At 39.3% G+C, this 26,183-nt stretch overlaps 2 protein-coding genes across 6 annotated transcripts in view; one reads left to right on the forward strand and one right to left on the reverse strand.

Moving 5' to 3' along the window:
- The window catches only part of LOC113995856 (centromere protein P), a 128,806-nt gene that overhangs the window by 19,074 nt on the left and 83,549 nt on the right, over positions 1 to 26,183 (reverse strand). The window lies entirely within an intron of this gene.
- Positions 6,512 to 24,818, forward strand: ECM2 (extracellular matrix protein 2). Its single transcript, XM_027735219.2, has 10 exons — positions 6,512 to 6,711; positions 9,999 to 10,312; positions 14,769 to 14,957; positions 15,895 to 16,371; positions 16,673 to 16,788; positions 18,259 to 18,394; positions 19,603 to 19,760; positions 20,112 to 20,251; positions 21,305 to 21,631; positions 22,349 to 24,818. Exons 2-10 carry the CDS (start codon positions 10,024 to 10,026, stop codon positions 22,560 to 22,562), a joined length of 2,046 nt encoding a protein of 681 aa, XP_027591020.1. The 5' UTR covers positions 6,512 to 6,711; positions 9,999 to 10,023; the 3' UTR covers positions 22,563 to 24,818.

Below are 26,183 nucleotides of genomic sequence, written 5' to 3' on the forward strand. Positions count from 1 at the left end.
AAATCAGAGATAATATTTTGTGAACTATGGCAAGGACAAAAAAAAAAAATCCAATGACTTCAGCTTTTGTATTTCTGCTGCAAAATATGATTATCTGACAAAAAAGTTAGAAACCTCAAAATTATTGATGGGAAACAATGCTCAACAGAGGCACATGAGAAAGCCCAACGCCCAAACCAAGCTCACTGTGCTATTTGAGACACACAGAAGTCGTGCTCAGTTGTTAAGTATTTTGGAAAAATACAAGTCAGCAAATACCTGCAATAGAACTGCCTGAAATATAGAGAAGTGTCACCATTTCAACCCCCCCAAAAAGAAGTTATTCTATTTGAAAGGAAAGACAGAAGGACAGGGGAAATCTTATATGTTTACATAATTATAATGGCCAGGGTTTTAAAGCTGTATTTATTCAAGGTAGGTGGGCAAGTTGCTTTGGAACATCACAGGGACCAGGCTTTAGGCAATGATACCATAAAAATTCGACTGAATTTCCTCACTGTGTACGTAGTTATAGGCAGTATGTGAAACACACTGGCCTCAAATTGCAGGCAGCCCTGAAGAAAGCCTTTACAAATTCCTTCCATCTGTCTGTTCATTGGCATTTCAGATAAAACACGAGAAAAACCCACCACAAACTAAACACGGGAGTGAATGGAAACCTAACCAAGAGGGGCCAAGTTGGGGAAATAATTAATGCCCTCAGAGAGTTAATACTAATGAATCAACCTGAGTAATGAACCCATCGGGACGAAGGAGGAACTAATATTTTAGATATTCCATTACTGCAGTGAAGAACTGAAATTGGGATGCAGATACAGTGGAAAATGAAGCTTTTTTAGGTAAATAGATCCCAGCTACACACACCTCAGATTGCAATTTTAGGTTTATTCCCACCTAATGAAGTACCCAATGCTTTTTGCAATGTATTAACATTCCTAAATACGTGAGGAAAATCTGTGTTTAAATCTCTTCAGGTTTACCAGCAACATTTTCTCTTTTCCTATATTTTTTTTTTCCTTAAGGATATCCGTGACCACTGATTACAACAAGGAATGCAGTAACTGCTACAGGTTTCAGAAATGCCAGTCCCAAATTCCACATCTCATGTTTTGTGCCGACTTTACCAGTTATAAATTTTTTCCTGCTGCTGCTATTTTTTTCCAACTATAAACTTCTGGGTTTGATTAAAACAAAAAAACAAAACCACATGAGTAATTTCAAAGTTTAGGATTCCAGCTTTGTCTCTGATCAAAATCAGCCAGCAACTGCAAAGATTCATCATGACAACTAAGAGTAAAGCAATTTAAAAAAAAATCATTCCATTCTTTTATTTCATTGAAAGGTTAAAAAAGAACTGCTTGTAATTTTCAGTGTTGTCTCTTTTCCTTCCAATTCCTGAACAAAGCAGAAATAGCTTTACATTCCTGAATGTGGGTGTGGTTTTTGACTCACAAAGATAATATTTTCATCAGTGCTTTGGGAATAAATTAAATAATAGATCCAACTTCAACACAGCCCTTCTGTAAATAACATAGTAAAACAGGAGGCATAAGAAAATGTGCATTAATGATAGCATGGGAGAAAGCTATTAAAAACAAGGATGACTGGGGAACATTTAAAGCTATAGAATGTACTCTTGGTGCTGGGTGAGACATGGAAACAGGGGGTAAAATGCAGAGCTTTGGTGTTCCCCCTCGATAAGGAAATTGATATAATTCATAAAAGCTCTGCATTTGTGTGGCTACTGCTCACCTCTGGCACCACGAGGAAGAGACCACCAAGAGTTTCAGAACACTGGAGCTAACAAAAGGAAAACCCTGTGTATGCAGGTGGCCCTCCCTCACCTGCTGTGCCACTCACCAGACGGCAACAGGGACAGGCAGAATATTCCAGAATTAAAAAGGGAGGAGGGGTAGTATCAGTTTTCCTTTGATGCTCCAAGGAAAAATGACAGGACAACAATACCATAATTACTAAATAAAGGTAAAAAGTCTGCGAAACTAGGTCAACAGGGAAGCTACAAACCTTGGCAGGCTGTACATTTTGAAATGGCCGAGAAAAGAACTTGTGAGGGGAAAAGGGGAGCAGAAGGAATAAAGGAATATAATAAGGGAAAGCAAGTAATGCGATCTGGGCAGCCAAGAGAAGCTGGGTAAACTCTGTCCTTGATGTTTTTTAAGTGGCCTTTCAGACAGAATTTGAAAATCCATGAGCCCTTCTCAGCATCACAGATTCTGTTATATTAACTTGTACATTAATTTTACCCTCTCTGAGGTTTAGAACAGACACACAGTAGCGAATGTTTTTCCTCCCACCATCAGCTCCCACAGAAAGAAGCAAAATTGATAAAAGGGAAAATAACAATAGTCCTATTGCACACTGACTAATACCTCTTGCTGTGAAAGGAAAAGAGGTTACTGATGCCCTCAGGAAATTCAGAAAAATTACCATTTGCTGTTGTGGAGTAGAAAGCTACACTTAGGGGAGGAAGAAGCAGCAGTGGCCACTCTCATTTTGGAAGTAATTCCATAAGATCACAAAATATTATTTGCTAGTTGACAAATATTCTTCTATTTCCTCCTAGTACAAGGGTAGATATCACAAGAAAACAAGTTTTATCTAATATTGCTGTCTCAGGAAATGGCTGCAAACATACAGATGTAGAGGAGAGCAATACATCATTGATGCTGGATGTAGTTCTAAAACTCTGTGGGAATCAGTTGAAAATATATATATATATATATACATATACACACATCATCTAAAGTCTGTGTTTCAATCCATTCTGTGCCAAGAGCACCAATACTTAAGAAATCCAACTTTTTGGGACAAAGGGCTATAGTTTCACTACCCCCTGAGGGGAACAAGTTCTGTTGGTATCCCAGAAGGAAGTGTCCTGCTGTTGCTCCATATTGCCCTGACTAGGCTGCTAACACTATGGACATATAAGGACATATAAGGAATATTCATATGGCATGTGTTTAAAAAGCACACTTGCTCTTATACACCCCCCCCAGTATAGTTTTTAAAAGATTCTAATTCTTTATTTCTACTTAATGTGGCGACAGATCAGAAAACTCCAGCAGGAATAGTGAACAGATTACAATTACTAACAATACCTAGAATTAAAAAAACCATAACTTTATACCAGCGTGGGGTCCAGGAGTGTTGCTGCCTTAACTCATGGGATCCACAGAAGTGAGATTTAGATCAGTGTCTGAAAACCAGGTCTTTTGAGGAAGAGACAGAAAACAAATTTATTTCAACTGTATTGAATTGCTCAAAACCCCTTTGCCACTACTGGTTGTCATCTAATAGGCCCAGTGAGAGATGTTATGAGAAACTGTTTTAACCACTGTAAACAAGCCTGATGCCAACCCAAATTCTAATCCCTCTTTTTGACGGAGGAAGATTCCCTTGAACAATTTCCACAATTTCAGCAAAGCAAGAGGGAAAGCCTTGTCCCTTTACAAATAACAAGGAAAAGAGATCAGCCTATATTTTAAGAAGAATCCATGCCAGAGGCTCCAGGCTCTCACACCCACTTCTCACATCCTATGGCTCTTGCTCAAAACACGAAGCAACAGTGGCAGTTTGTCCTAAGATATAAAGTAATAAAGTTACTCTAATTATTAGTCACTGCTTACTCTGTGTCTCTTCTTCCCTCAAAGGAGACCATTCCACATGAAGGCACCTTAACAGACTGCAACATTCCCATTGCATAACTCACTCCAGTGCTGGCCATGCAGGTGGGATAGACAGGCATAAAGTACACGCACATGAAGCAGATATTGGCACCTGGCTCTGCTCTCAGAGTCAGCTATTCCCATAAACACAAGCAAGGATTAGATCCCTGAGGATACAGCAGCGTTTTTCACTCAAACAGAAACTGCCTGAACTGGCTATGTCCAAAATCATTTGCAAGGACATCCCAGTCTGAAGGTTTAGCAGAACATACAGTGTTTTTTCTTTAGTTATTATGAGAGGTAAGTTTGTGTGGAAGATTTTAATGTAAATAACAGTATTAAAACAATATTTAACAAAATTAAAACTAATATCTAATTATTGAAATGTGGCAGATGATATCCATTCTCAGACAACAGTTTTCCAAACTAAAAATCCCAAACCCTCCCGATACCACATCACAATGGGTTGGTCTTTAACAGCTCATACAATTTTCAAGTGTCACTGCTCATTGCAGGAAGGTGTAATGCCATTTTCGTGAAGAGGGAACTGTCTTTGCAGATCCCTCCAACTGCCTTTATTTCTTCCTTGATAAAAGTTGAGCAAAAGATAAGCAAGGGCCTCCCAGGCATATTCTGCTTCATACTAATGGCAGGTTCTGCCAAGATCACAAAGCCACACTGGCTCCAGGTAATTAGAGGGATGAAGGAGAACAGATGACATTATTTATTTGTTCAGTACAAGAGGCTTTTGTTTAGATATTTTAAATGGCACCAGATACAATATTGGAGAAACTTCATTTTGGTCTGAACATTAAAGGAGAAAGGTGACTTAAAGGCAGCCAAAAGGGAGGCTAAATATGGATAGCACCAGAACTATGATGCTTCCAGGACTCTCACTGATTCATAGAATCATGGAATGGTTTGGGTTGGAAGGGACCTGAAAGATCACCTCCTTGCAACCTCCTGCCATGGGCAGGGACACCTTCCACTAGCCCAGGTCTCTCCAAGCCCCGTCCAACCTGGCCTTCAACATTTCCAGGGATGGGGCATCCACAACTTCTCTGGGCCTCCTCACCCTCACAGGGAAGAATTTCCTCCTAATATCTAAGTCTGCCCTCCTCAGCTTAAGGTCATTTTCCCTTGTCCTGTCACTCCAGACCCTTGTCCAAAGTCCTCTCCAGCTCTCTTGGAGCCCCTTTAGGCACTGGAAAGGGTTCTAAGGTCTCCCCAAAGCCTTCTCTTCTCCAGGCTGAACAGCCCCAACTCTCTCAACCTGTCTTCATAAGAGAGGTGTAAATTCAGTAACACCTTCAGAGATCCTTCAGTCTGCTTAGAGGATTTAGGATTTTCACTGTATGATCTAGCAGAGACAGACTGTGTCCCACTCAGCTCTGGAAAGCTGCTGAAAGACATTGACCTTTCAAAAATTACAGAGATGACACAAGCTAAGAAATCCAGCTTCAAGGATCTACTAGATGGTCAGAGATGCCACATCCAAAGCAGATGCACTGAACCAGAGCTTCACATGCACAAAGGCATCAGAAGCTGCATTTAAATATACACTGAAGTGAATGCCGCCACTTTTATCTCTAATAAATACACCATCGTTTAAACACATAAAGTCTTTCACCTGACATGCACAACCCTGACAAGATGATCTAATTTGCTGCTCTTTTCCACACTTGTTTTCAAAGAACTGTTCAACTCTCCCTTTACAGCCCAATGCTTCCAGCACAGGTCCTGAGCCGTGCCCTCATTTCAGATGCCATCTCCATTTGTTAAGTGTGGCTGTCTCCATCCCTTTTAAACAGCTCCAGATAAAGTACAAAAGTTTAATATTCCTTCTTTTGCCTTTGCACAGCAGAGCACAGTAGGAAGTGAGTGACTATTTTAAGAGACAATGTGTTTTCCCAGTATCTTTCCACCACATACTGCCAACAATTATGGTCAACTCAATGGTTATACCAGTCCACGACTATCTGTCTAAACATTCCTCAGAGTGTGAGTTCAACCAAACGACAAATTTTTAATGTCAGAAGAGCTCAGACAACTCTGCCTCCCAGGTAAATTTGTCATTTCTGAAGCTCAGCAGACCCACCATCCCACTCATCCCACCCGGACACTCCGCAGACGCGATATCTGGGGATGCAGGAGAAGGCTCTGCTGGCACACCAAGGACTTGTGGTAACGTACCATCACTCCCTCCCTTCCCTCACGCTCACTTCTCCTACTTGGATTCCCAACTTCACTGCAGCTCTGCAGAGCTCTGCTTCAGGATCATGTTTCAGGATGTAATTAGCCTTACAAAGGAAAAAAATGAAGGGAAAGTGCTTCGGTCGTTTTATTTTCCGTCCATAAGCTACAACTTATGGTGAAATTATTGTTGTAAGTGGACAAAAGAAACATTTTCCATGCTAAAACTTCAACAAAAAGGTTTGCTGCTTATAGATTACAGGTTTGAAGGGCAGGAGTGGATTAAGAAAATATGAATTGAAGAAAAAAGTTCTAACTTTAATAAATGTCTTTATGTTAAGGCTACGTTTGCCAAACTGCATTATATCTTATTCTTTCAAATAAATCTACATTAAAGCCATACCACTAAGAAACTAAACTTCTAAATCCATAAACCAGAACAGAATAAAACACACATTTTTTTTTTTGTTTGTTTCTTTTGAAAACACTCCACTTTCCTGTTCCTTATGCAACTGTAAGTGCTGGCAGAGGATTCCCAGCTGTGCCTTGTCAGCCTCCGGACCGAGCACATTGTGCTGCTTTTCCTTTGCCTGGAGTGAGGTTCGAGTGCTCCGAGCACCGGCACGAGCTGATCCTCCGCACACAGAACCGAGCAGCGTTTGCCCCCAGGGAAAGGAGCTATTCCAGACCTAACTAAAGGAATCGTCCCACATGTTTCAACAACCCCAACCGTTTCTCTGTTTGTTTTAAAGATATCACTGTGGTTCTGTTTCAGTTGCAGCGGGAGACTAAATGACAGCAAGCAGAATCTGCTGTTAGGTTAGATTACAAGGTAAAATGTTTTCCATTTTAAATTACTGCTTAAAGCATGGTGTTGAATGGCTTAAACTTCATGTTAACTTTGCAAATATGTGTGAAAGAACGTGAGCTATATTTAGCTATACTGGACAGAAATGCTTTTCTGGATGTAGTGTGCAGTACCCGTTGATCTGCTTGTTCTGTGTTAATGTTTGCCACGCACATCCAACTTTAATGGAGAGTGCGATTAGTTTTTGGCTAAATGTAACTCATTTCTATGCAATAAATTTAAAGGGTATGTGAAAAATCTTGGTAAAGCACTTTAACCCCTGCGTGTCATGAGAAATAATGCTGACATCTTAGAAACGTGTTTGAATTTAGACTGAGTAGATAAAAATGGATTATTTAATAAATTCTGATACTCTGGGATTTCTAAAGGGTCCCTCCTTTAGAAATTAACTATTTCCATTAACAGAACAGCTGAACTTACTGAAGATAAACATTTTGAAAGCTACAAACTACTGAACACATGGTAAAAAAGATAATAAAGATGCCTTCACATACTGTGCCTGCTTAAACATTTGGGGTAAAATTAAAAGAAGTATAGCAATGCAGCCATGTTGAGAGTATCTGGCAACACAAACATATCATAAATTCATTATACTGGCTACCTATAATTTTATTTTACTATGTAATCATTTATTACAAAAATCCTCAGTTGAATAGGCTGAATTTTCCCCAAATCAGAAGTTGGCTGGCCGGGTACTAAATATAAATTCCTGAGAGATGATCCGAGGATCCCAGTCATGGCCAGGAAAGGCCCAGTGCCCTTAAGGCTTTCACAATTTGGGCCTTAAAATGTGAGACAACACTTGTTAAATAAGCCAAAGAAAGAAACTCAGTAGCCCAGTGTTTTGCATGCAAAGAACTCCATTTGGCTGAAAGTAGCAATATTAAGCTTTCAGTACTGAGGAGTTAAATTGGTGTGAAAATACAGCATATAAACTCACATATATGAACAGGATTAGTTTATAAAGATATATTATTTGGGAGGGTATGGTATGTATTTTCTGTTATTTTGTTTTTGAGGTTTTTTTACTCGTACTTATAAAGTATTTTATAAAAAGATGTGTCACTTTAAGATAATTTGATTTACTACAGAATTTTACCTTTTATTGAAGTTCATAGCGAAACATCTTTTGTACAGTAAATATAATGTAATTCACCCTATATTATTCCTGACTTCTAAAAATACATGGGAAATGGGAAAGTATTTCAGTCATGCCTCTGGTGACAGGAAGAAATGGTTAAATGTTAAAAAAGCCCAATTGTAATGTAGCAGCATTGTAACTGCAGTGTGATTATAAAGTATCCTAGAAAAATGTGCCCATAATTAAGATGTCAGTAACTCGACAGACTGAACACACATGTCCAAGACTTTTCTTTTTACATTGCCTTTTCCCCGAGGGCTCTTTGTGTGTGTCAGCCAAAGCTGGGGAACACAAGTTTACTGTGTAATTTTATAGCCCGTCATTACCAAGTAAGTCAGAAACCAAAGCATGAGGTCATTTGTCCTGAGGTGCTCAGAAATAAGCACTTTCTGAACAAGAACAGGCATTTTCAATGCAGAGCACAAGCTCCTGCATCTATTTGATACGTTAATTAACAGCGATTTCTGTAAATAAAAACCCAGGATAGAGTCTGTCTGGCATTTTGGAATGACTGATTTCTGATGGGTAGCAAGCAGCAAACTGAAGCCTGGATTCATTTCAGAACCTTGTCCTTACATGAGATGCTGTGAGGATTTGTGTGAGACATTTGCATTTCAAATCCCCTTTATATGGAAACAAAAACATTAACTTCAAATTCTGCAAATTAATATCTAGATCTGCTATAACATTTTAAAGCTAAAATAGTTGAGCACAGAAACTACAATATTAAAAAGAAGTAAAATGCATCCTGTCTTCAGCTTATTTCCTCCCAACTTCCCATTTTAAAATGTGAGAATAAAAAGAATATGAGAATTATCCCATGGAAAGCATGAAAAATATGCAATCAATCGTGTGTCTTATGTTAAAGAACAGCTAGGCATAAACCAAAAGTTGTACCAAAAATCTGATCTGTTATATAAATACCAAGATGAACAAGCTTTTTAACAAAATCTGATGCAGGCAAAACCACAGTTCCAGCTCCTGAAATGAAACTATCTTGCATTTATAAAATATAAAGTCGACATATAAAGCCAGACTGATGAACATCAGGAAAAAGCGTTTTTTAATCCCCTCAAGGCTTCCTTAGAGAAGAACCGTGGACATGCTCTAAGCCTTGTCTTGGCCACAAAGTGCTCCAAGTCTCAGGTTCTTCTCTAATTCTCACCACCACAAGAACACGAGTGTTTTCTGCCTCTGCTGTCTCAGTTAAAATAGGCCACAGGCCAAGAGCATCTCCTTTATGGGAGAATTGTGCAACAGAGCTTTGACAAATCATTGATAACCTGGGATATGCAGGGCCCTATTTCCACACAAATCCCCTGCTGGATGTGCTTCCTCTGCACACTCCCGAATCCTGGCTGCTCTGTTTTGGAATGCCACCTATTGGTGACAGTCAATGTAATTTTTCTGTCACGAGCATAAGAAGGCTCAAGATACACAATTGTTTTGATTTGCTTAAAAAGTAAATGCAGAGCACAACCCATTATAGATCATCATTTTTAGATTGCCTGTGCTTAATACAACGGGGAAATAGCACTATTGTGACCAAACCCAAAGGTCTCCTCTGCAGAACCAAACAGATCCTGTTGGAGAAGAGGATGGCCAGAAACGGAAGGTATCTCTTCATCTATGATGAAAAATCCCTTACACAGAAATGCCAACCCAAAAGCATTTGGGGCACCACATCAGAAATAAATACGGCATTTTTCTGTTAGTTTGCCATTCCCATGTTCAGAAGTTACAATGATCTGGAAGAAATACTAGCAATCAAAAAAAGGGAAGGAACACCTCACAGAATTCCCAAGAGCTCCACTGCTGGGAGCAGTAACAATTATGGAATTGCAAATGCCTGCTGGCCCTGCAAATCCAAACCATCTGTTCAAATGCAACCCCAAAGCCAGCACCTATTTGAGTCTGACTATTGCCCGTGAGGGCAGAGAACCACTAAATTCAGGGTAGTTACTTCAGGCCTCACAGGGCAATTTCTTCCCAAGGGGAAGCTTGGTTATACCTCCCATGTATTGCTCCACCTGCTCTGAGAAGTGCCCTAGGATTGCCACAGTCCTGACAGCTCTGCAGGTATCTAATTTTCCTCTTTTTCCCGTTCCAGGATACTCTCTGGGACACAGGAGGCCATGCAGGCGACACCACTGCTCTGTTCCTTCCTGCTCGTCTCCCTGGGTGTTGATTTTTGTCCCGGTGAAGGCAGAGCCCTTCCCGGGGGGCACAGCAGGAGGATGCACCCCCGAGGCCTGGGAAGGGGCTCCCTGGCAGGGCACAGGATCCCGAGGCAGCCAAGGATGGAGCTCCCCGAGCCCGCCGTGCCCGGGATCCCCCTCATTAACATCGATGACAGCGTCCTGGGAGTGTTTGACTCTCTCGTAGGGTTGGGGGAGCACGAGTCCAGTTACAGTGTCCTGCCAGGTAAGAGCAAAGCCCCTCTGCTGCTCAGGGTGGGCTCATTTTTCTCTTGATTTTAAATGAAACATATCAATTCTTCAAAGAGCTGTGGCCTTTCACAGTAATTTTGTGGTTTGGCATATGAGGCTTTTTAGTTAAATCCTGCTTTGCCAGGTAACTAATATTTTCCACAATTTTTTTGCATTATCGTTTGTTCTTAACTAATCAAAAATTTGTTGGGATATTTTCATAATTTCAAATGTGTAACAAGCTTGAAGACTGTTTTGAAGAATTTATTGCTTGACATATCTCCTAAGTCAATTAACATTTCACGGAGGAATTAATACCAATAACATCAGTGTTAATTAAAATGAATTTAAGTTCTACTATTTTTTCTTGTTGTATTTTTGATAGGTAGCACTCAAACCATGTCTACATGCAATATTTCAAGAGTAATTCTTTACTTTGTAAATAACTTAATAACACAGCAAGAGTTGCAATATGAAACCTGCATTAGAAAACTGAGCTGAGAGAAAAACCCCAGTCATTCAACACAAGGTCACTCATGCTCCATCTGTATTGAAAACCCAAATTTACTTAAGAGCAGTTCAACAGTATGATTTATATTAAACTTGCCTTTTTGGTGATCTAGAGGTTCTCACATTGCTGCACTAATATATATTTTATGGTTTTTGAAGGAGAGGTAGGGAAGAGGATTTGATGCCTTAAAAAACAAACAGGTAGAAAGTATAATTTCACTGACCTTTACTGAAACCTGTCTTGGTTTCAGTAAACCTGTCTTGCCTCTCTAAACCTCCTCAAAGAATACAAGACTAGTCAGGGATTGAGAACTGATAGTTGTTAAGTGTCTCTTTGGTTCTTAATGCAACAAAAAAGTCAGAACTCTTGCTCTAGGATGTTGTGATTTTATGTTCAACGTCACAAATGAGAAATTATGACTCACAAAGCAGGAAATTAGGTTTAACAACCAGTGATCCCTTCTGAAAATAACAACAACTGAACACCACTATCAGTACTTCCCAATTTTGAAACCACAGTTATTAACCAGTTGAAAATTACTGAGATGTTCAACACTTCTTTTCATACAAGGAAGTTTGAGGGTTGAAGAAAAGAAAGACAATGGGATTTTGTGAGGACTCAATATGAGGTTGTGTCCACTCTACAGCTAATAAAGATAAAGACATGGATACTTCCATTCCAGCACCAGGAGATCACACAATAAGTGAAATCATCATATGCAATTTAATGAGCTTTATGGAAAAAAAGTACAATGTCCTGATAACCACTAATCTGCGTAAAGTGATAATAACCTATTTTATAAGCACAAAGTTAAGCCTTTCAGTGTGTCTCCCAAGAGGCATGTGTACCAGGTTCATAGTTCTCAAATGGCCAAACACATTTTAGCCACATTTTCTTAATAATTACTATTTGTTGTGAGTCCTCACTTTGAGAACGGCTGAACTGTTTGAAATAAAGTCCTTTAAAGTCAGGGATTTTAATGGCCAAAGTAGCAAAACTCCTGACCATGGCATTTCCAGTGTGCATTACAATATTATACACATTACTAACGTCAAACCTCTAATTTAAAAATATTTTTAAAATTAAATAGAGGAAAATACCACATAAGTAGCACACACTCCATGTAAGATATTCCAGTGTCTCTGTCAGGACCATCAGTCATGCTGAAATAATGCACAGCTCTTCCCCCTCCCCACCCCACTTGTTTCTCTCTATCTGGATTTGCATCCAAAAGCTGAGCTAAAACCACTGAACTCATTTTATTTGGAACTTCACGCTGAATTTACACCATATTTCCAAAGGTTAAAAGTCCTGTGCACATCTGCCAAAGACTTGAACCACAAGGTATTTTTTAGTCTAGCTTTTAAAGTTCAAAATTTTTTCAAGTTCATGTCAGATTTGGAAAAAACAGAGCCTATTAAATAATAGAACACTATTATTAATCATGCTCCAGAATAGAAGAAAATGCAATCCAAACCTCAATTTCAACTATCCTAGCTACTTGTTTTGCTCTCAGTAGCCTAAAAAAAAAAAAAAATAAAATTACAGATTTATGCAGAATGAAAATTAACAGTTAAATGAAGGTTTTACAGTAACCAGACATATCTCCTTCCTCCAGGTAAAAATCACGTGAATATTTAAATTAAATCAAACAGTTCACCACAACATTTGCAGCTGTTTGTCTTTTGCAGCCTGTCCATTGAGCAGAGCAGAATAGGATGTTCACTGTTGCACTATTTCTAATACCTCTTGATCCCCACTTCTCCCTGTACCATCCTGTGAAGTTCCTCAGGGGCCAGGATATTTAAGGAGCATCTCAGCCCAGCCTTTATTGTGTCCCACAAGAGTTTTATGTGAATTCCACAATGCCAGAGAGCAGTTCTGCAATGCACCACAAGGTCCCTCTTTGCCTCTGAGCACACCCGTGTCCTGCCAGATAAAGTAACTCCCATGGCCACAGAAAACAAGATAAATTGTTACAGAAGCCTGCAGAGGCCAAGCCCGGTAACTCATATCTTTATGCTTATTCAGACAGATTTGCACCAACTTCAGATGCAGTCTAACAGCTAAAACAACCTAAAGAATTTTAGGAAGCACAGAAGAATTTCCTCCTCGAGCCAGATCACGCTCCTCTGGAACAGCTGATGTTTTATTGTTTAACATGAGAAAGTGGAGCATTCTTTTTGTGTTTCCTTTGGAAATTATTTAAAAGAAATATTGTGGCTTCCTGGCAAGCACATAAAAACCAGAAGTCAGGATCCAGCAAACAGCTGGATTACAGATACCTGGGTAGAGTGACAAGGGACTTAGAGCCAACTAACATTTGGCCTGGGCCTCTCCTCCTCCACTTAACGTGGTTTCAGTAGATTAGAGCACAACTTTATGTGGCTGAAATGAGGCACAGATATCCCAGACCCCTGAAAAAAACAAGATGCAACTGTTCAGAACATTAATTTCTCGCTTTTTCCATCCTGAGAGTAACTTAAATCAAAGCATTCTTAAAAATATACAAAATATTGAGGAACATCCAAACTGGATAATTCTGATAATTTTTGTTCTAGAAACAGGTTCATATCCAATGGTCTTTAAATAGAAGGGCAAAAGAAGACCTTTGTTATGAAGGTGACAGTACGACTGCCTTGAAGGACTTTGCAAAATGCCTCATTTTGAGACAAATATTAATTCCACAGACACTTCAAACCTAATATTTAAAATAATCTTTCAAGGACATTTTGAGGCTATCCTGAGTACTCTTCTTAAAATTGAGGACCAGGGTGGAGTGTGGGAAAACAAACCCTGCAAACAACCCCTCCAAAGACAATTGGTGTATCACAAATGATACACTTGGCATGCAAATTCAGATGAGATAAGGTTTTGCCACTGCATTATACAGCCTTCATCAGAAGGAGAAAGTCAAACTGAATAGGAAAAGAGGACTTTTTTTTTCTTTATATGCAGGGAAGTAAAAAGTAACTTAGAAATGGTTTTTCAGCTTGAAACAACACTTCAGCAATGCATTCTCAGGTTAACTGCAGAGGAAAAGGAAGGCAGGCAGGGAGTTCAGGTTCTCACCACATTTAGAGGTACACTCAAAAATAGGAAGGTCTGCATGGGATGAAGAATCTCAGCCTTGGCTTTCCTTTTCTCAAAAGACCAAAAAGAAAAGCATGATGCTAAAGTGCAATGTTTATCCTGGAGTGTGGGTGAGAACTGCCCAGGGAAACCTTTGCTGGGTAAACTCCATCACTGGAAGGAAAGGGACCTGGATTAGTTTCCTTCCCAGGTCTTTACACCTCCAAATGTCTTGCCTACTGAATATCTGGGTAGAGCTTACAAAAGGAACCTACGTTTCTTTCTGAAAATTTCAACTTGTAACCTGGGGAAATCTCTTTTTTTTTGTAGATTAATGCCCAGAAACTTTGGAGGCAGTGTTTATTAACACAAGTTATTTTAGCTTGCTACTTTCCTAGTAAACAGGTTTTTTTCAGATAAAGGAAATTACAGGGAAGGGGAGATGTTTGCCATCCCACCAGTCACCACAGAATAGACTTGACTTCCATCAAGCCTATGAAGAGTCACTATAACTTAAATATTGTTACTTTCCTGGTTCCACAGAGCCTTAACAAAACTGTCTTATTTAATGTGCAAGGTATTAGAAAAAACGTCTAGTGAACAACAGAGAAACAGAAGGAGGTCTGTAAAAATATTCAAGTTCTGCATGACTTATTTTAACTCCAAGGAAAACTTGCTTCTTTCTCAACTGTATCTGTGCACAACTTCCACTGAGATCTGTGATTTCTGCTAAGGGTGGAGAGGAAAGAGGAACTGCCATGCAAAAGCCCCTCAGCAGCAGTGCTTCTTTCCAAAGTTTTAAATGAACACTGTCGGTTTGCTTTCAGTTGGAGCTGTTTGACCCCAGTTCTCCGTGTTCTGTCCCCAGGGAAGAAGGGGCAGTGCTCAGCCAACGGGATGATCATGTTCGACAAAGCCGTCTGGTCTCCCAGGCCCTGCGTCACCTGCCTCTGCTCCCAGGGAGAGGTGATCTGTGACACAGCCATGTGCCACCCCTTGAGATGTCCCCACACCGTCATACCCGAGGGGGAGTGCTGCCCAGTTTGCTCTGATACTGGTATGGAACACACCAGTCAGTAACTACTGGCCATTGTTAATGTATTAGACACACAGACCGGTCGGTCTTTGCCAGGAGGGTAAAAACGTGCAGCTGTTTGATACAAATCAAGATAAGAAAGTTAACTCACAAGAGGAGCAACAGAACCGTGATCTTGCTTCTCTAACAACATTTAAATAAAATTAGTACTTTTGAAAAGACAAGGAATGGAGGAGATGAAGATGAAATGTGATTTCCTCCCCCCACTCCCAGTATCTTATGTCTGCAAAGTACTGAACTCGACCATAAATAACCATAATAATGTTATTTAGCCCTGTGTGTGTGTGCATGTGACACTGAAATACTCTGAGATGAGACACCACAGGAATTAACTGCAGAACTAGAAGTCACGCTGATTGAAACAATTAAACTCCTTTTATTAGAATTGCCCTATTATGCAAGTAAAAACTGCATTTTGGTAATGGAGTTAATGCATCTCCCTGGTGAGATCCCCACTTGCAGCCAACTCCTCACCTGACATCCCTTGCAGAGAACAAGCCTTAACCTCTGTGAATTTTATCCAGATTACCTCCCGCTCCCAGACATACTATTTTTCCTCCCTCAACACAAAAAACTAACTAATATTAAGTCAGAAAGGAAGCTAATGAAGGCTATAATAATTTTCCCACCTTCTTTCTGGAGCTACCATAAATCACACCTGTGCACAAACTGTTCTGTAGTGCTCAACCATTTCTCAGTAAAGTATTTCTCTTTTGTCAAGCAGCAATCTAAGACATTATTTTCATTCATTCAAACCATATTCTAAGAGGAATACTATTCTATAGCCATTATATATTTACTATACGTGGGACACAATGTTCACTCCAATTTTAGTTTCTTACCAGACTCTTTTGTGTTGTTTTGGTTTGGTTTTTTATGTTCTCATTGCTCTGCTCAGGCTCCTCTTTGAATTCAAGTATTATTTCACTGGATGACATAAGTGAGTTGTCTGGAGACTCTCCAGAACCCAGTGACCTTGATATCACCAATGTCTTGCCATCAGCAAGGACTCAGACTGGAAAGGATGAACTGCTTCAAACAGAAGTGACAGAGGTTAAGGAGGGTCACAGAAAGGGCGAAAAGAAAAGAAAAAGGAAAGGCAAAAGAAACCGCCAGAAGCACAAAGGCCATGGCAGAGGGAAGAGGCCCAGCACAAGAACAGGAGCTGCAGAAGAGGAACTGCATTCTGACAGCGAGGAAGATGATGGGCCTTTCCGAATTCCATCTCATTTCCCAATTCCTGTTCCACCCGTGGAAGCTCCTCCTTTGCCATCTGGATGTTCCACCTCAGACACCACAGTAAGCTGCATTAATGCCAAACTTACACAAATACCACCAATCTCAGATCCAGATCTCACAAGTTTAGACCTTACAGGTAACTAATGGGTCTACTTTGCATGACTTCCATAACATTATTCATACTTAAATGCAGTCAACAGAACTGTAATACTTTTTTGCTCCTTATCATAAAAATGGATTGGATTGAATTTTCCAGCTAAGCCTCCAAAACAATAAATTAAAAATGCCAAATTTGCTTACTAATGTTTTATGAACATATCTCCACATGATTACTGTACACAACTATTTCTGTAACATATTTTCCATGTACAACACTACACAATTCAGATGCAGACTGTATTTCATAACTCAAACCTTTTTCCTGAATTCTGTCCTAGGAAACAGCATCACCACTATCTCAGATGAAGCATTCAACGGGATACCTAACTTGGAATGGATTGATCTGAGTAAAAATAACATTACCTCTCCTGGCATAGGTCCAAAAGCATTCAAAGTAAGAAAGCTTAACTCTTCTACCATCCTCTCACTAATTACTGCTTTAAAGGAATGTTTTTTCCTGCTTTTCAGTTTATGGATCCAAACCAGTTTGCACCTCTTGCAAGTAACCGTTCTATAATTACAATACAGTTAAACCTGGCTACTCCAATAAATTTCTCATCATAATCAGGAATATCTAGGAATTTACAAATTACATTCACCAAGTATTAAATGTTAATCAACAAGATAGACAATTTCTTGATATTGCATCAATTGCAATTGCAAGATTTCAGCACTGAAGGGCTCAAATTCCACTGAACACACCCGGATTACTCAGGTTCAACACTTGTAAATTTATGTATCCTCTTTCTCATTACATTAAGGAGGAACTTTCAAGCACAGCTGCTTATTAAAAGAACAGCTTTCTCATTAAATAGTCCAAAGCCTTTCAATATTCAGACTTTTCCTTGCCAAGGGAATTTAAGTGACAACAGGATATTCAAGTGCCCCTACATATTCCTCACTTGAAGGCAGAATAACCCCGTAATAATTCCTCCCAAAGCAGGTAAGTACAGCTGGTAATTCAGGTGTGGATTTCAGGCATTAAGGCCTTGCTTTTTCAGGCAAGATGAACACAAAAGGCATCTGAACAACAAATTGGATTATCACGGTATGTTTCTAATTTTGTTTCCTGCCCCATGCAATCAACCTTCTTGCAGGGCTGTGTCCAACACCTCCCTCCGTGTAACAGGGACAGACTGGGCTGATTTCCAAGGGCTTCAGTTCCTGTGAAATCAAAGAGGATGCCAAAGACAGACCAACAAGGTGTCTCAGGCGTGAAATAAATCTTAGTGAAGCTTTTATCACACCAGGCAGTTCACACCCAACTGGAGGAAAAAAAGGCTTCGCTGGCCCCAGTGCTAAACCCCCACCTTCTCTTCAAGAAATGCCCCCACTGCATGACACTGATGTGCATTTATCACAGTGAAGCTGGGACAATTTTTCATACCAGTTTTTTAAGCTGGCTTCAGTCATAAAACTCCTCAGTCACTGAAAGAGTTGCTGTCCTTCTGCCTGAGTAAATTCACTGACTGACAGAAAAGCATCAATTTGCTCACAAATGAAGAGTATAAACACATTATTTATATATGTTTGTATTTTGAACCCCTAAATGCTGTGTACTGTGGTGAGGCAATGCCTCCAGGATTCACAGGGAGCAGCAATGATGCAAACAGTGATGTTGGATGGCTGTGGGAGCTGATGTGCTCAGTCAAACCCTTCCAGTTACACATGGCATTAACTGGCACATTTATTTATATTTAGCAGAAAGAAACCAATTAATTAGACTCTGGATACTAGTGCATTGCTGCTGAAAATCTTCAAAAAAACATGTGTAAGAAAAACTTAACTCTGATTACACTGTATATTTGACTATATATTTTACACTTGGATAATCTAAGTTTTCTTCTTCATCCCTATGATTAAGATCCTGAAAAAGCTAAAACGTTTGTATTTGGATGGAAATCTGCTGGTCCATATTCCCTCTGAACTGCCATCAACTTTGGAAGAAATAAAAATAAATGACAACCACCTTCATGCCATTGATGAAGACGGCTTAAAAGGTATTTAGAAAACTAATACTGATCATGTGAAAAGCTTAAAATGAATTTGGAAAGGAGAGTGTTCAACCAAATGCATCTGGTTTGATAAAGGCAGAAAACTAATTGTTGCCTTTGTGTGTGCCCTGGTTTCAAAAGGCAACAAAAGCCTTTACATGATGAAGTTTTTTAAAATTACATTTTCCCTTCTCATGCAACTGCTCCTCTCCCAGAGTTTATATTTAAGGTTACTAAGTAGAGATGGATTTGAAATATGTTGAAGATACCTACTCTCCTGATCTGTGACCTGACGGCTTCATGTGTGGTGAAAATACATTAATTATTTTTAAATTGCATTAAAGTGAATGGAATTTGATATGTGTGAAAAATCAAGTAGAATATAATTGGAGTTAACCATGATCATTCTAAGCCAAGTTAAATGTGGGCTGATAGAAAAAAAAAGAAAGAAAGAAAAAAGAAAGGGGACTATGCATGTCATATTTGATGGACTTTTTTATCCTTTGATCTCCTGCCAACAGGGTCCCATCTAAACTGGATCAGTTTAGTGCCACAGCTCACTCTGGAGCAATCTAAAGACTAAGAAAACTTGGGCCAAGGGCTGCAGGAGCCTTTTAGTTTAAAATCCCCAAACTGTGCTGTCAGGAGGAGCAACACAAGCCTTCTGTGGAAAGGAAGTGATTTGGATTATTTGTGGATGAGAAACTTTTTATTCTGAAATGATCTGCCCTGATCCCCACTGATTCTCCTGTGCCCTGCACTTGGATGCCGAGGAGGAGGAACGGGATAATCCACTGGGGGCTCTCAGCACATGAGCCCGAGGGAAGAGAACATTCCCATTGTCCCATCGGTGGCTGGAGCCCCGGGGGGATCCCTGGGCAGCTGCACAAAGGTCAGCACCCACACAGGGCCCTGGACATCAGCTGCACAACCAGGAAAAATGGGAGCACTGTCCAAGGGCTGCAGCTGCCGCCCTTTCCATCCCAACCGGGAGAGGAAACTATAAATAAAGCTGTGCTCAATCTCCAAAGCTCTACAAAGTTATAAACAAGATAATTCTATGATTATGAGACAATGAAATCCCTTCACCACATTTTTCATGAACTCCTGTGAACTCCTCTGAGTGATGTTTAACACTTTTACGTTACAAACGTGCATTTTAACAAGCCGTGAGCTGGCATTAACTAACAGAAATTCCCACTTTTTCTCCTCAGGTTTAAAGAACTTGGTCACTCTGGAATTAGAAGGAAACAAACTTAGTGAAGCGAATGTCAGTCCTTTGGCCTTTTATCCTTTGAAAAGTCTTTGTTATTTGCGACTGGGAAGGAATAAATTTAGAATTATCCCACAAGGTCTTCCTGCCACTCTCGAGGTAAAAAGAAAACAAAACAACCAAAAAAGCCCAACCAACTGACCAAAAAAACCCACCAAGCAAAACCCCAAAAGCCAAACAAACCAAAAAGACCCCAAAAGACACAATTCTTTTTCTATTTTACCTTTCAAAGCAACCTGTATTCTCACAAATGAGAAAACGAAACAATTGTTTTGAAACACTGTGTTCCTGAAGGTCACATTCCAGCTACAAACTGCCTCTGGTTCAGATTCAGGAATCAGTAGATATCCCAGGGAATGTGGAGGGCAGCTAACAGCTATATTTTGAATTTGGAGCAGGAAAACCAGTATATTTTAACCTCACAAATTTTCTTCCCAAATGCACTTACAGGAGTTGTATCTTGAAAATAATCAAATTGAAGAAGTGTCAGAAATTTGCTTTAACCACACGAGAAACATCAATGTCATTGGGCTAAAGCACAACAAATTAGAAGAGCACAGGATAGCACCTTTGGCCTGGATAAACCAAGAGTAAGTAGCAATCATTTAAAAGACATTTATTTTATTTTTCTCTGTTACTAGTGAGTCAGATAATGAAATAAATATTTGCACTTCATTATTTTTAACTTAGAGTCGTAATTATCCTTTGATTTGTGTGTTTTCCTTAGCTAATTTGTCTTAATTGCTTTTTCTTAATTGTATAATCTAGAAGGTATACAGTTGGCTGTCAAATTAAAAGATATTTTACCTCAAATCTGTATCATGTTAACATAGAAGTCAATATTTTTTCTGACCATCCATTAAAAAAGTGAACATCAATTACAAATAATACTCCATGGAATTATACGATAATTTGGCAGGCAATTTAAAAATAATTTAATAGTGTCCTAGCCTTATTTCACATTAGATTAAAAATCATAAAAGTAAATATGATGCATTGTCTGTGAGTAGAATATAAGCAGAGCAAGTAATGAGAATGTAGGAGTAAAAGATGCCGCTGCTTTTGATCCTCCTGGTAAATGATTTGCTAAGCTGCAGAGGGTACCCGGCCTCGGCTGGCACCGCAGCCCTGTCCCTGAACGTGTGAATTCCTTCATCTGGGAACCACCAAGCTGTGACTACTGACAGCATCTCTCAGCCCGGGAAGTGAAGCACTGTGGGGATGATTCATTCACAAAACTATTCCAGTTCAAACGGGCTTTAGAGCAAAGTTGAAAACTCCCCGTTAAGGGGATGGTGACTGAAGTCCCAAGCTCATTACGTGTTCTTCAGTGTAACTCGTTTTTGCAGCAAACCCAAATTAGTCCCTCGGGGTTCCCCGTTCAGCCCCCTCTGTGCTCATCACTGAGGATCTCTTCCCATCAACAAAACCATTGTGCTTGATTGTTAATTCATGACTTCCATTCCTTCTATTCCCAGAGTAATTACACAGGAGCATGTTCCATATAATGCATTCTGTTCCAGGAACAGAAACAAATTCCCTTGGAAATTCAGTTCCCCTGTAATCCCATCAAGCATTACCAACGCGCTGGGGCAGAGCCTTTTCAGCCCTTTTTTTTGTTTTTTTTTTCTCCTTTAATGCAGGAACTTGGAATCAATCGATCTCTCTTACAATAAATTGTATCATGTTCCCTCCTACCTGCCAAAATCTTTACTACACTTGGTACTTGTAGGAAACCAGATAGAAAGAATCCCAGGTTACGTGTTTGGCCACATGAAGCCGGGGCTGGAGTATCTCTACCTGTCCTTTAACAAACTCACCGACGATGGCATAGACCCGGTGTCGTTTTTTGGAGCATATCACTCCCTGAGGGAGCTGTTTTTGGATCACAACGAACTTAAGTCTGTGCCATTTGGAATTGATGAAATGAGAAAACTGCGTTTTCTGAGACTGAACAACAACAAAATAAGGTAATTTCCAAGCTCTTTGTTAGGCTAATGGCATTAAAATAAATGCCAGAAGACACCCTTTGCTTTAGGAATTTGCTACTTTAAAGTAAATATTTATTTTAAAATATTCTGAAGGAAGACCTAAATCCTGAGTTTTCCTCTGCAGTATTTCTGAATATGATACAAGTGAGACTTCACCCTCCCTCAGAGTTGTTGAAAATGCTCACAAAGATGTGGCACAACAGTTTTGTCCAAGAAATTAAGCTGCGGAAGTGCTTGGGCCACGTCCCCTGGGGCAGCTACACTTTGACAGGCACAGCAACCACCAGCTTTTTGTGCTCTTGGAGCAGAGCCCAAAGGATTCCAAAATGAGTGGAGGAGCAGGTTCCAGCCAGGCCCAGCTGTGGAGCTCTCCAGTCCCTCTGTGCTGTTTGCAAAGCAAAGCACTGACAGACAGAGGATCTTCCCTGTGTTATATAGAGAAAGTTTTCATTCAGCAACCGTGCCAATGCTTCCCTCAGGAAAACGAAGTACATGATATAAGTAAGAAATCAATGCAAGGAGAGAATTTTAAAAAGAACGACTTTTTAAAAAGTCATCCATAAATACATAATTGAGAAAATCTAATCTACTTATTGAGTATATTCAAATATCTAAATAAAGAGCAACTCAAAAATAAATGATGAAATTGAGAGTTATTTTGAATAATCATAACCTAATCCCTCCCCCGTGTCCCAGGACGGTGCCCCCCGAGCGCATCTGCAGGACTCACATCGGGGACGACGATCGGGACAACAGCGAGGAGGAGGAGGAGGAGGACAATGAAGATTCCCGTTTGGAACACGTGCATCTTGAAAACAACTACATCAACACCAGAAAGCTCTCCCCACACTCGTTTTCATGCATCAGATCCTATTGCAGTGTTGTCCTTAAGCCACAGAAGAGCAAATAACCCCCCTCCAGTTCTGCACTGCAACCCCCCCATCTCTAGAAACACGGCTTTATTTATTCTCTGCCACTAACAGGTCTGCTTAGTTCTACTACTATAAATAAGATTCTGTATATTATATACTGAAGCAAAGTAGTAGTGGTTTTCTTCACACTGTTTCATTATAAAAACATTAAATGTAAAAATAGAGGCTTAGGGTTATGTCATCAACTTTTGTTTCTATTAGAACTTTTCTGTTTAAACCCAGCAGATCAAACTGTGCCCCCAGAAACGCCCTCCACAAGATCAGCTTTTAGAAAAGAGGAATATAACTAAACCCTCAACTTGGTCCTGTCTTATTTGATTAACCGCATTTAAAACATTCTAAAATATTTTAAACATCAGCTTTGAAAATGATACAGATAAAAGTCCTGGAGCTACGAAAATTCCAGCAATGCAAGAAGGAAATTTCTTAAAACATACACAGTTCCTGGACTTTCTACCAATCCTTTTGCAGTGATAAGTTCTCTTCCAACTGAAATTGCAAGGCAAAAAAAAAAAAAAGTTAAATTGTCTGTTTTAGATGACCCTGAAAACTTCCTGTATTCAAACACAGGTTCTGATGAGTTATAGGAATGAATAATTAATTTCTATGTGGATTTTTTTAATTTAAACTAAGCATATTTTATTTTTTTTTTAATTATTTTTCAACTCACAGTGATAGGTTCCATCCATTTGTACCATAGTTGGTTTGTTAGGTTTTTTATACTGTATAGGATTAGGATCATGTTGTCCATTTAGGTGACTAACTAGACTTTCTCAAAACTTTAAAATATCCAGTTAGTAGTTATTTGAATGCTTCTAGACAGTCATAAATCACCACTCAGAGACAATGTTGATAAAGGAGGTTCAGGAACACATTCAATATGAATTTCTTTTCAGATATAAAGAGCAAATGTTTACAAACAGATTTATTTCCCTAGAAAAGGGTTCTGGCTCTTGAAGATGTTTTTAATGTCTCGGTTCATAGAAAAGAACCTTTTGTAATATCTGGCTCCAGATTTTAATATTATATTCCTTCTCTGAAGTAGCCAAAATTTTGATAAGAAGTAGATGATATTTTTTTAAAGAAAAATTTCAATAAAAATTGAAAGTAATGCTACCATCTTTCATATTTCTTGGATTCTAAGCCCTTCCTCATAAGAGCAGGTCGGTGGTAGGAAACAGGGACTGACCTGTCATTATTTTTCACGTAATTACTTTCCACTTTCTCTGGGCTGTTCTGTGAGGAATTAAAAAAACCCCCAAAGCACTCTTTTTTCTTCACTCCTGTAGGTGTGCTCTCCAACCACTTCTTCTTCAGAGCAGATCAGAACAGCGGATGAGATGGTTTAATACAGGGACTGCTTTTCTTAAAGGCACATAAAAGCTGGAGGCGACTGCACATTGTGAAACCTCCAAAGGACACATATTAACCACTGCCCTGCAGTTTTCCTGCCCTCACTCTGGAAGTGAAGCTTTCCCTGGGATCTCCCACACATCCCAACACCCACTGCCCACAGACACAGCATCCTGATCACACACATTTAACAGGGAAGGGCCTCCAGACGTTCCTTTCAGCATATTGTAGACAGCACGTATGAAAACCTGAGTTTGGTTTGCTCTGAAGCTTCACATTCGTGATTAGGAAAAACCAAATCACACCCTTGTATCTCAAAGTTCTCTCTTACTCAAATAGACCACGACCTCAGTGGGGCTTGATCTGCACCGAGTCAAAACATAACACACTTCTGGTAAGAAACAATTCTAAGATACATGGATTTCTGAAAAAGATTGCTTTGGATATTTTTCCTGGTAAACTACAGCGAGAAGCCCTGCCTTAGTGATCAGCTAAGTTTGGTAAAGAATGGTGACACCAACAGGCTGAGTTTTTACACACCATGTCCTGTTTTAGGTGGTTTGTTTTCATTTCTTGTGCACTTTCAACATTTGATTCCTTCATTCCCTTTCACTTTGCTTAATACTCCTTTGTCTTTGTAGAACATCTTTAAGTTCCCAAACTACTGTTTTGAGAGACTAAGAACCCTAAATTATTAAAATGAATAATTTTAGACTATTTCTAAACAACTTCAGATTTCCTTTGCAGCACTGCTGAGCAGAGCTCTCAGAATCACTAAGCATTTTGAATACACAGATTGACACAAGGAGGGATTTCCAAGCAAACAACCTGTTGTATTACAATATTTTATGTAGTCTTATAATAAATATAATAAAACACCATATATTGTTGCAAGTCTTTTCATTCAAATAGAACCCTTCTCTTATCAAAACATTCAGACTCGTAAGACCCACTAGAAAATCTCCACTGGATTTGCAGGGGATAACACAGATAAAATACAGATGAATTCTTGAGACCTTTTTTCTCCAATATATACTTTTTCACTGTTAAGATGTCATAAAAGTGACTTCCATGTAAGTAATTTGTCTAAGAGTATTCCCTTGGGGGTTAAATACAATGAGTATCAAGCTCACCTGAAAGCACAGTGTGATAAATTGCTCCTACAGAAGCCCTCAGTAACAGGACATGACCTAAAGTTTATGGTGCAAATATAATTCCACAGCAGTGAAACAGGGAGACTGAAGGAAAACCATTTTGGAATCAGAACACAACAGTAGCAGAGGCAGAAGACCAAGAAGGAGAAAAAAGCCAAGGGATGAGGGATATGCAATGAATAAGTTCTTCCTCACTTCAGAAATACACAGGCAATTAAACCTGGATAACTTTTCCATATGTCAAATGTAAGCAGTTGAAATCTGTCCACTCCTCAAAACTGTCAGCTACACTGGAAGTGGAATGGGCTTTACTATACTAACTCCCACCACTTTTTAACAGTGATTTGATAATGCATTTATAATCAAAGGATTTTATAAAAAAAGTAAATGGGATTATCACCATTAAACAGCTGTCACAGTAAGACACAGTGAAGTGACCTGACCATTCTTGGTCAAGAAAAATATGGGAACAAACAGAATATTTGGCCACTAGTAGGCTAAAAATATGCAAGGACAACTCAACACAAAACCCCTACAGTGTCTGCTTATTCTCTAAAATATAATTGAGCAAACAATTAAGTTTTGTTGGTTTGCATTGGAAATTAAAATACTTCATATATTATACAAATATATTAATATACTATGTATACATATATATATGTGATCATACTTAATATATTAATATACTTCAAGAAGGCCATAGGATTGGACTTGATGATCCTTGTGGGTCCCTTCCAACTCAGAATATTCTGTGATTCTGTGACTGAGAATGGAATACAGTTCTGTTAAAGTATTACCAGACTCAGAAGTCTTGTAAAATACTGTGAAGCAAAAAATTAGCCAACAGATATTCTTGTGGAATTGAAAGAACTCGTTTGAACCTCAGCCATGCAGGTCCCTTGAAAAATTCCTAAGTTTTACAGGAGTTGGCACTGCTTGATCTTTTAGTCTGAGAAGATGCTCAGTTGAGAGATACTGGGAGAGCCTCAAGTCCCTGATGGGGATGGGGTTTGAGGGAGAAACTGTTAAACCCCCAAAGTCACAATTCTGATACACAATCGGATTTGGGGATTCACTCAGCAGTACTCTCAC

Source organism: Pipra filicauda, unplaced genomic scaffold (assembly GCF_003945595.2).
Source record: "Pipra filicauda isolate LSUMZ 115617 unplaced genomic scaffold, ASM394559v2 scaffold102_size2360937_pilon, whole genome shotgun sequence".
In the NCBI taxonomy this organism is placed as follows: domain Eukaryota; kingdom Metazoa; phylum Chordata; class Aves; order Passeriformes; family Pipridae; genus Pipra; species Pipra filicauda.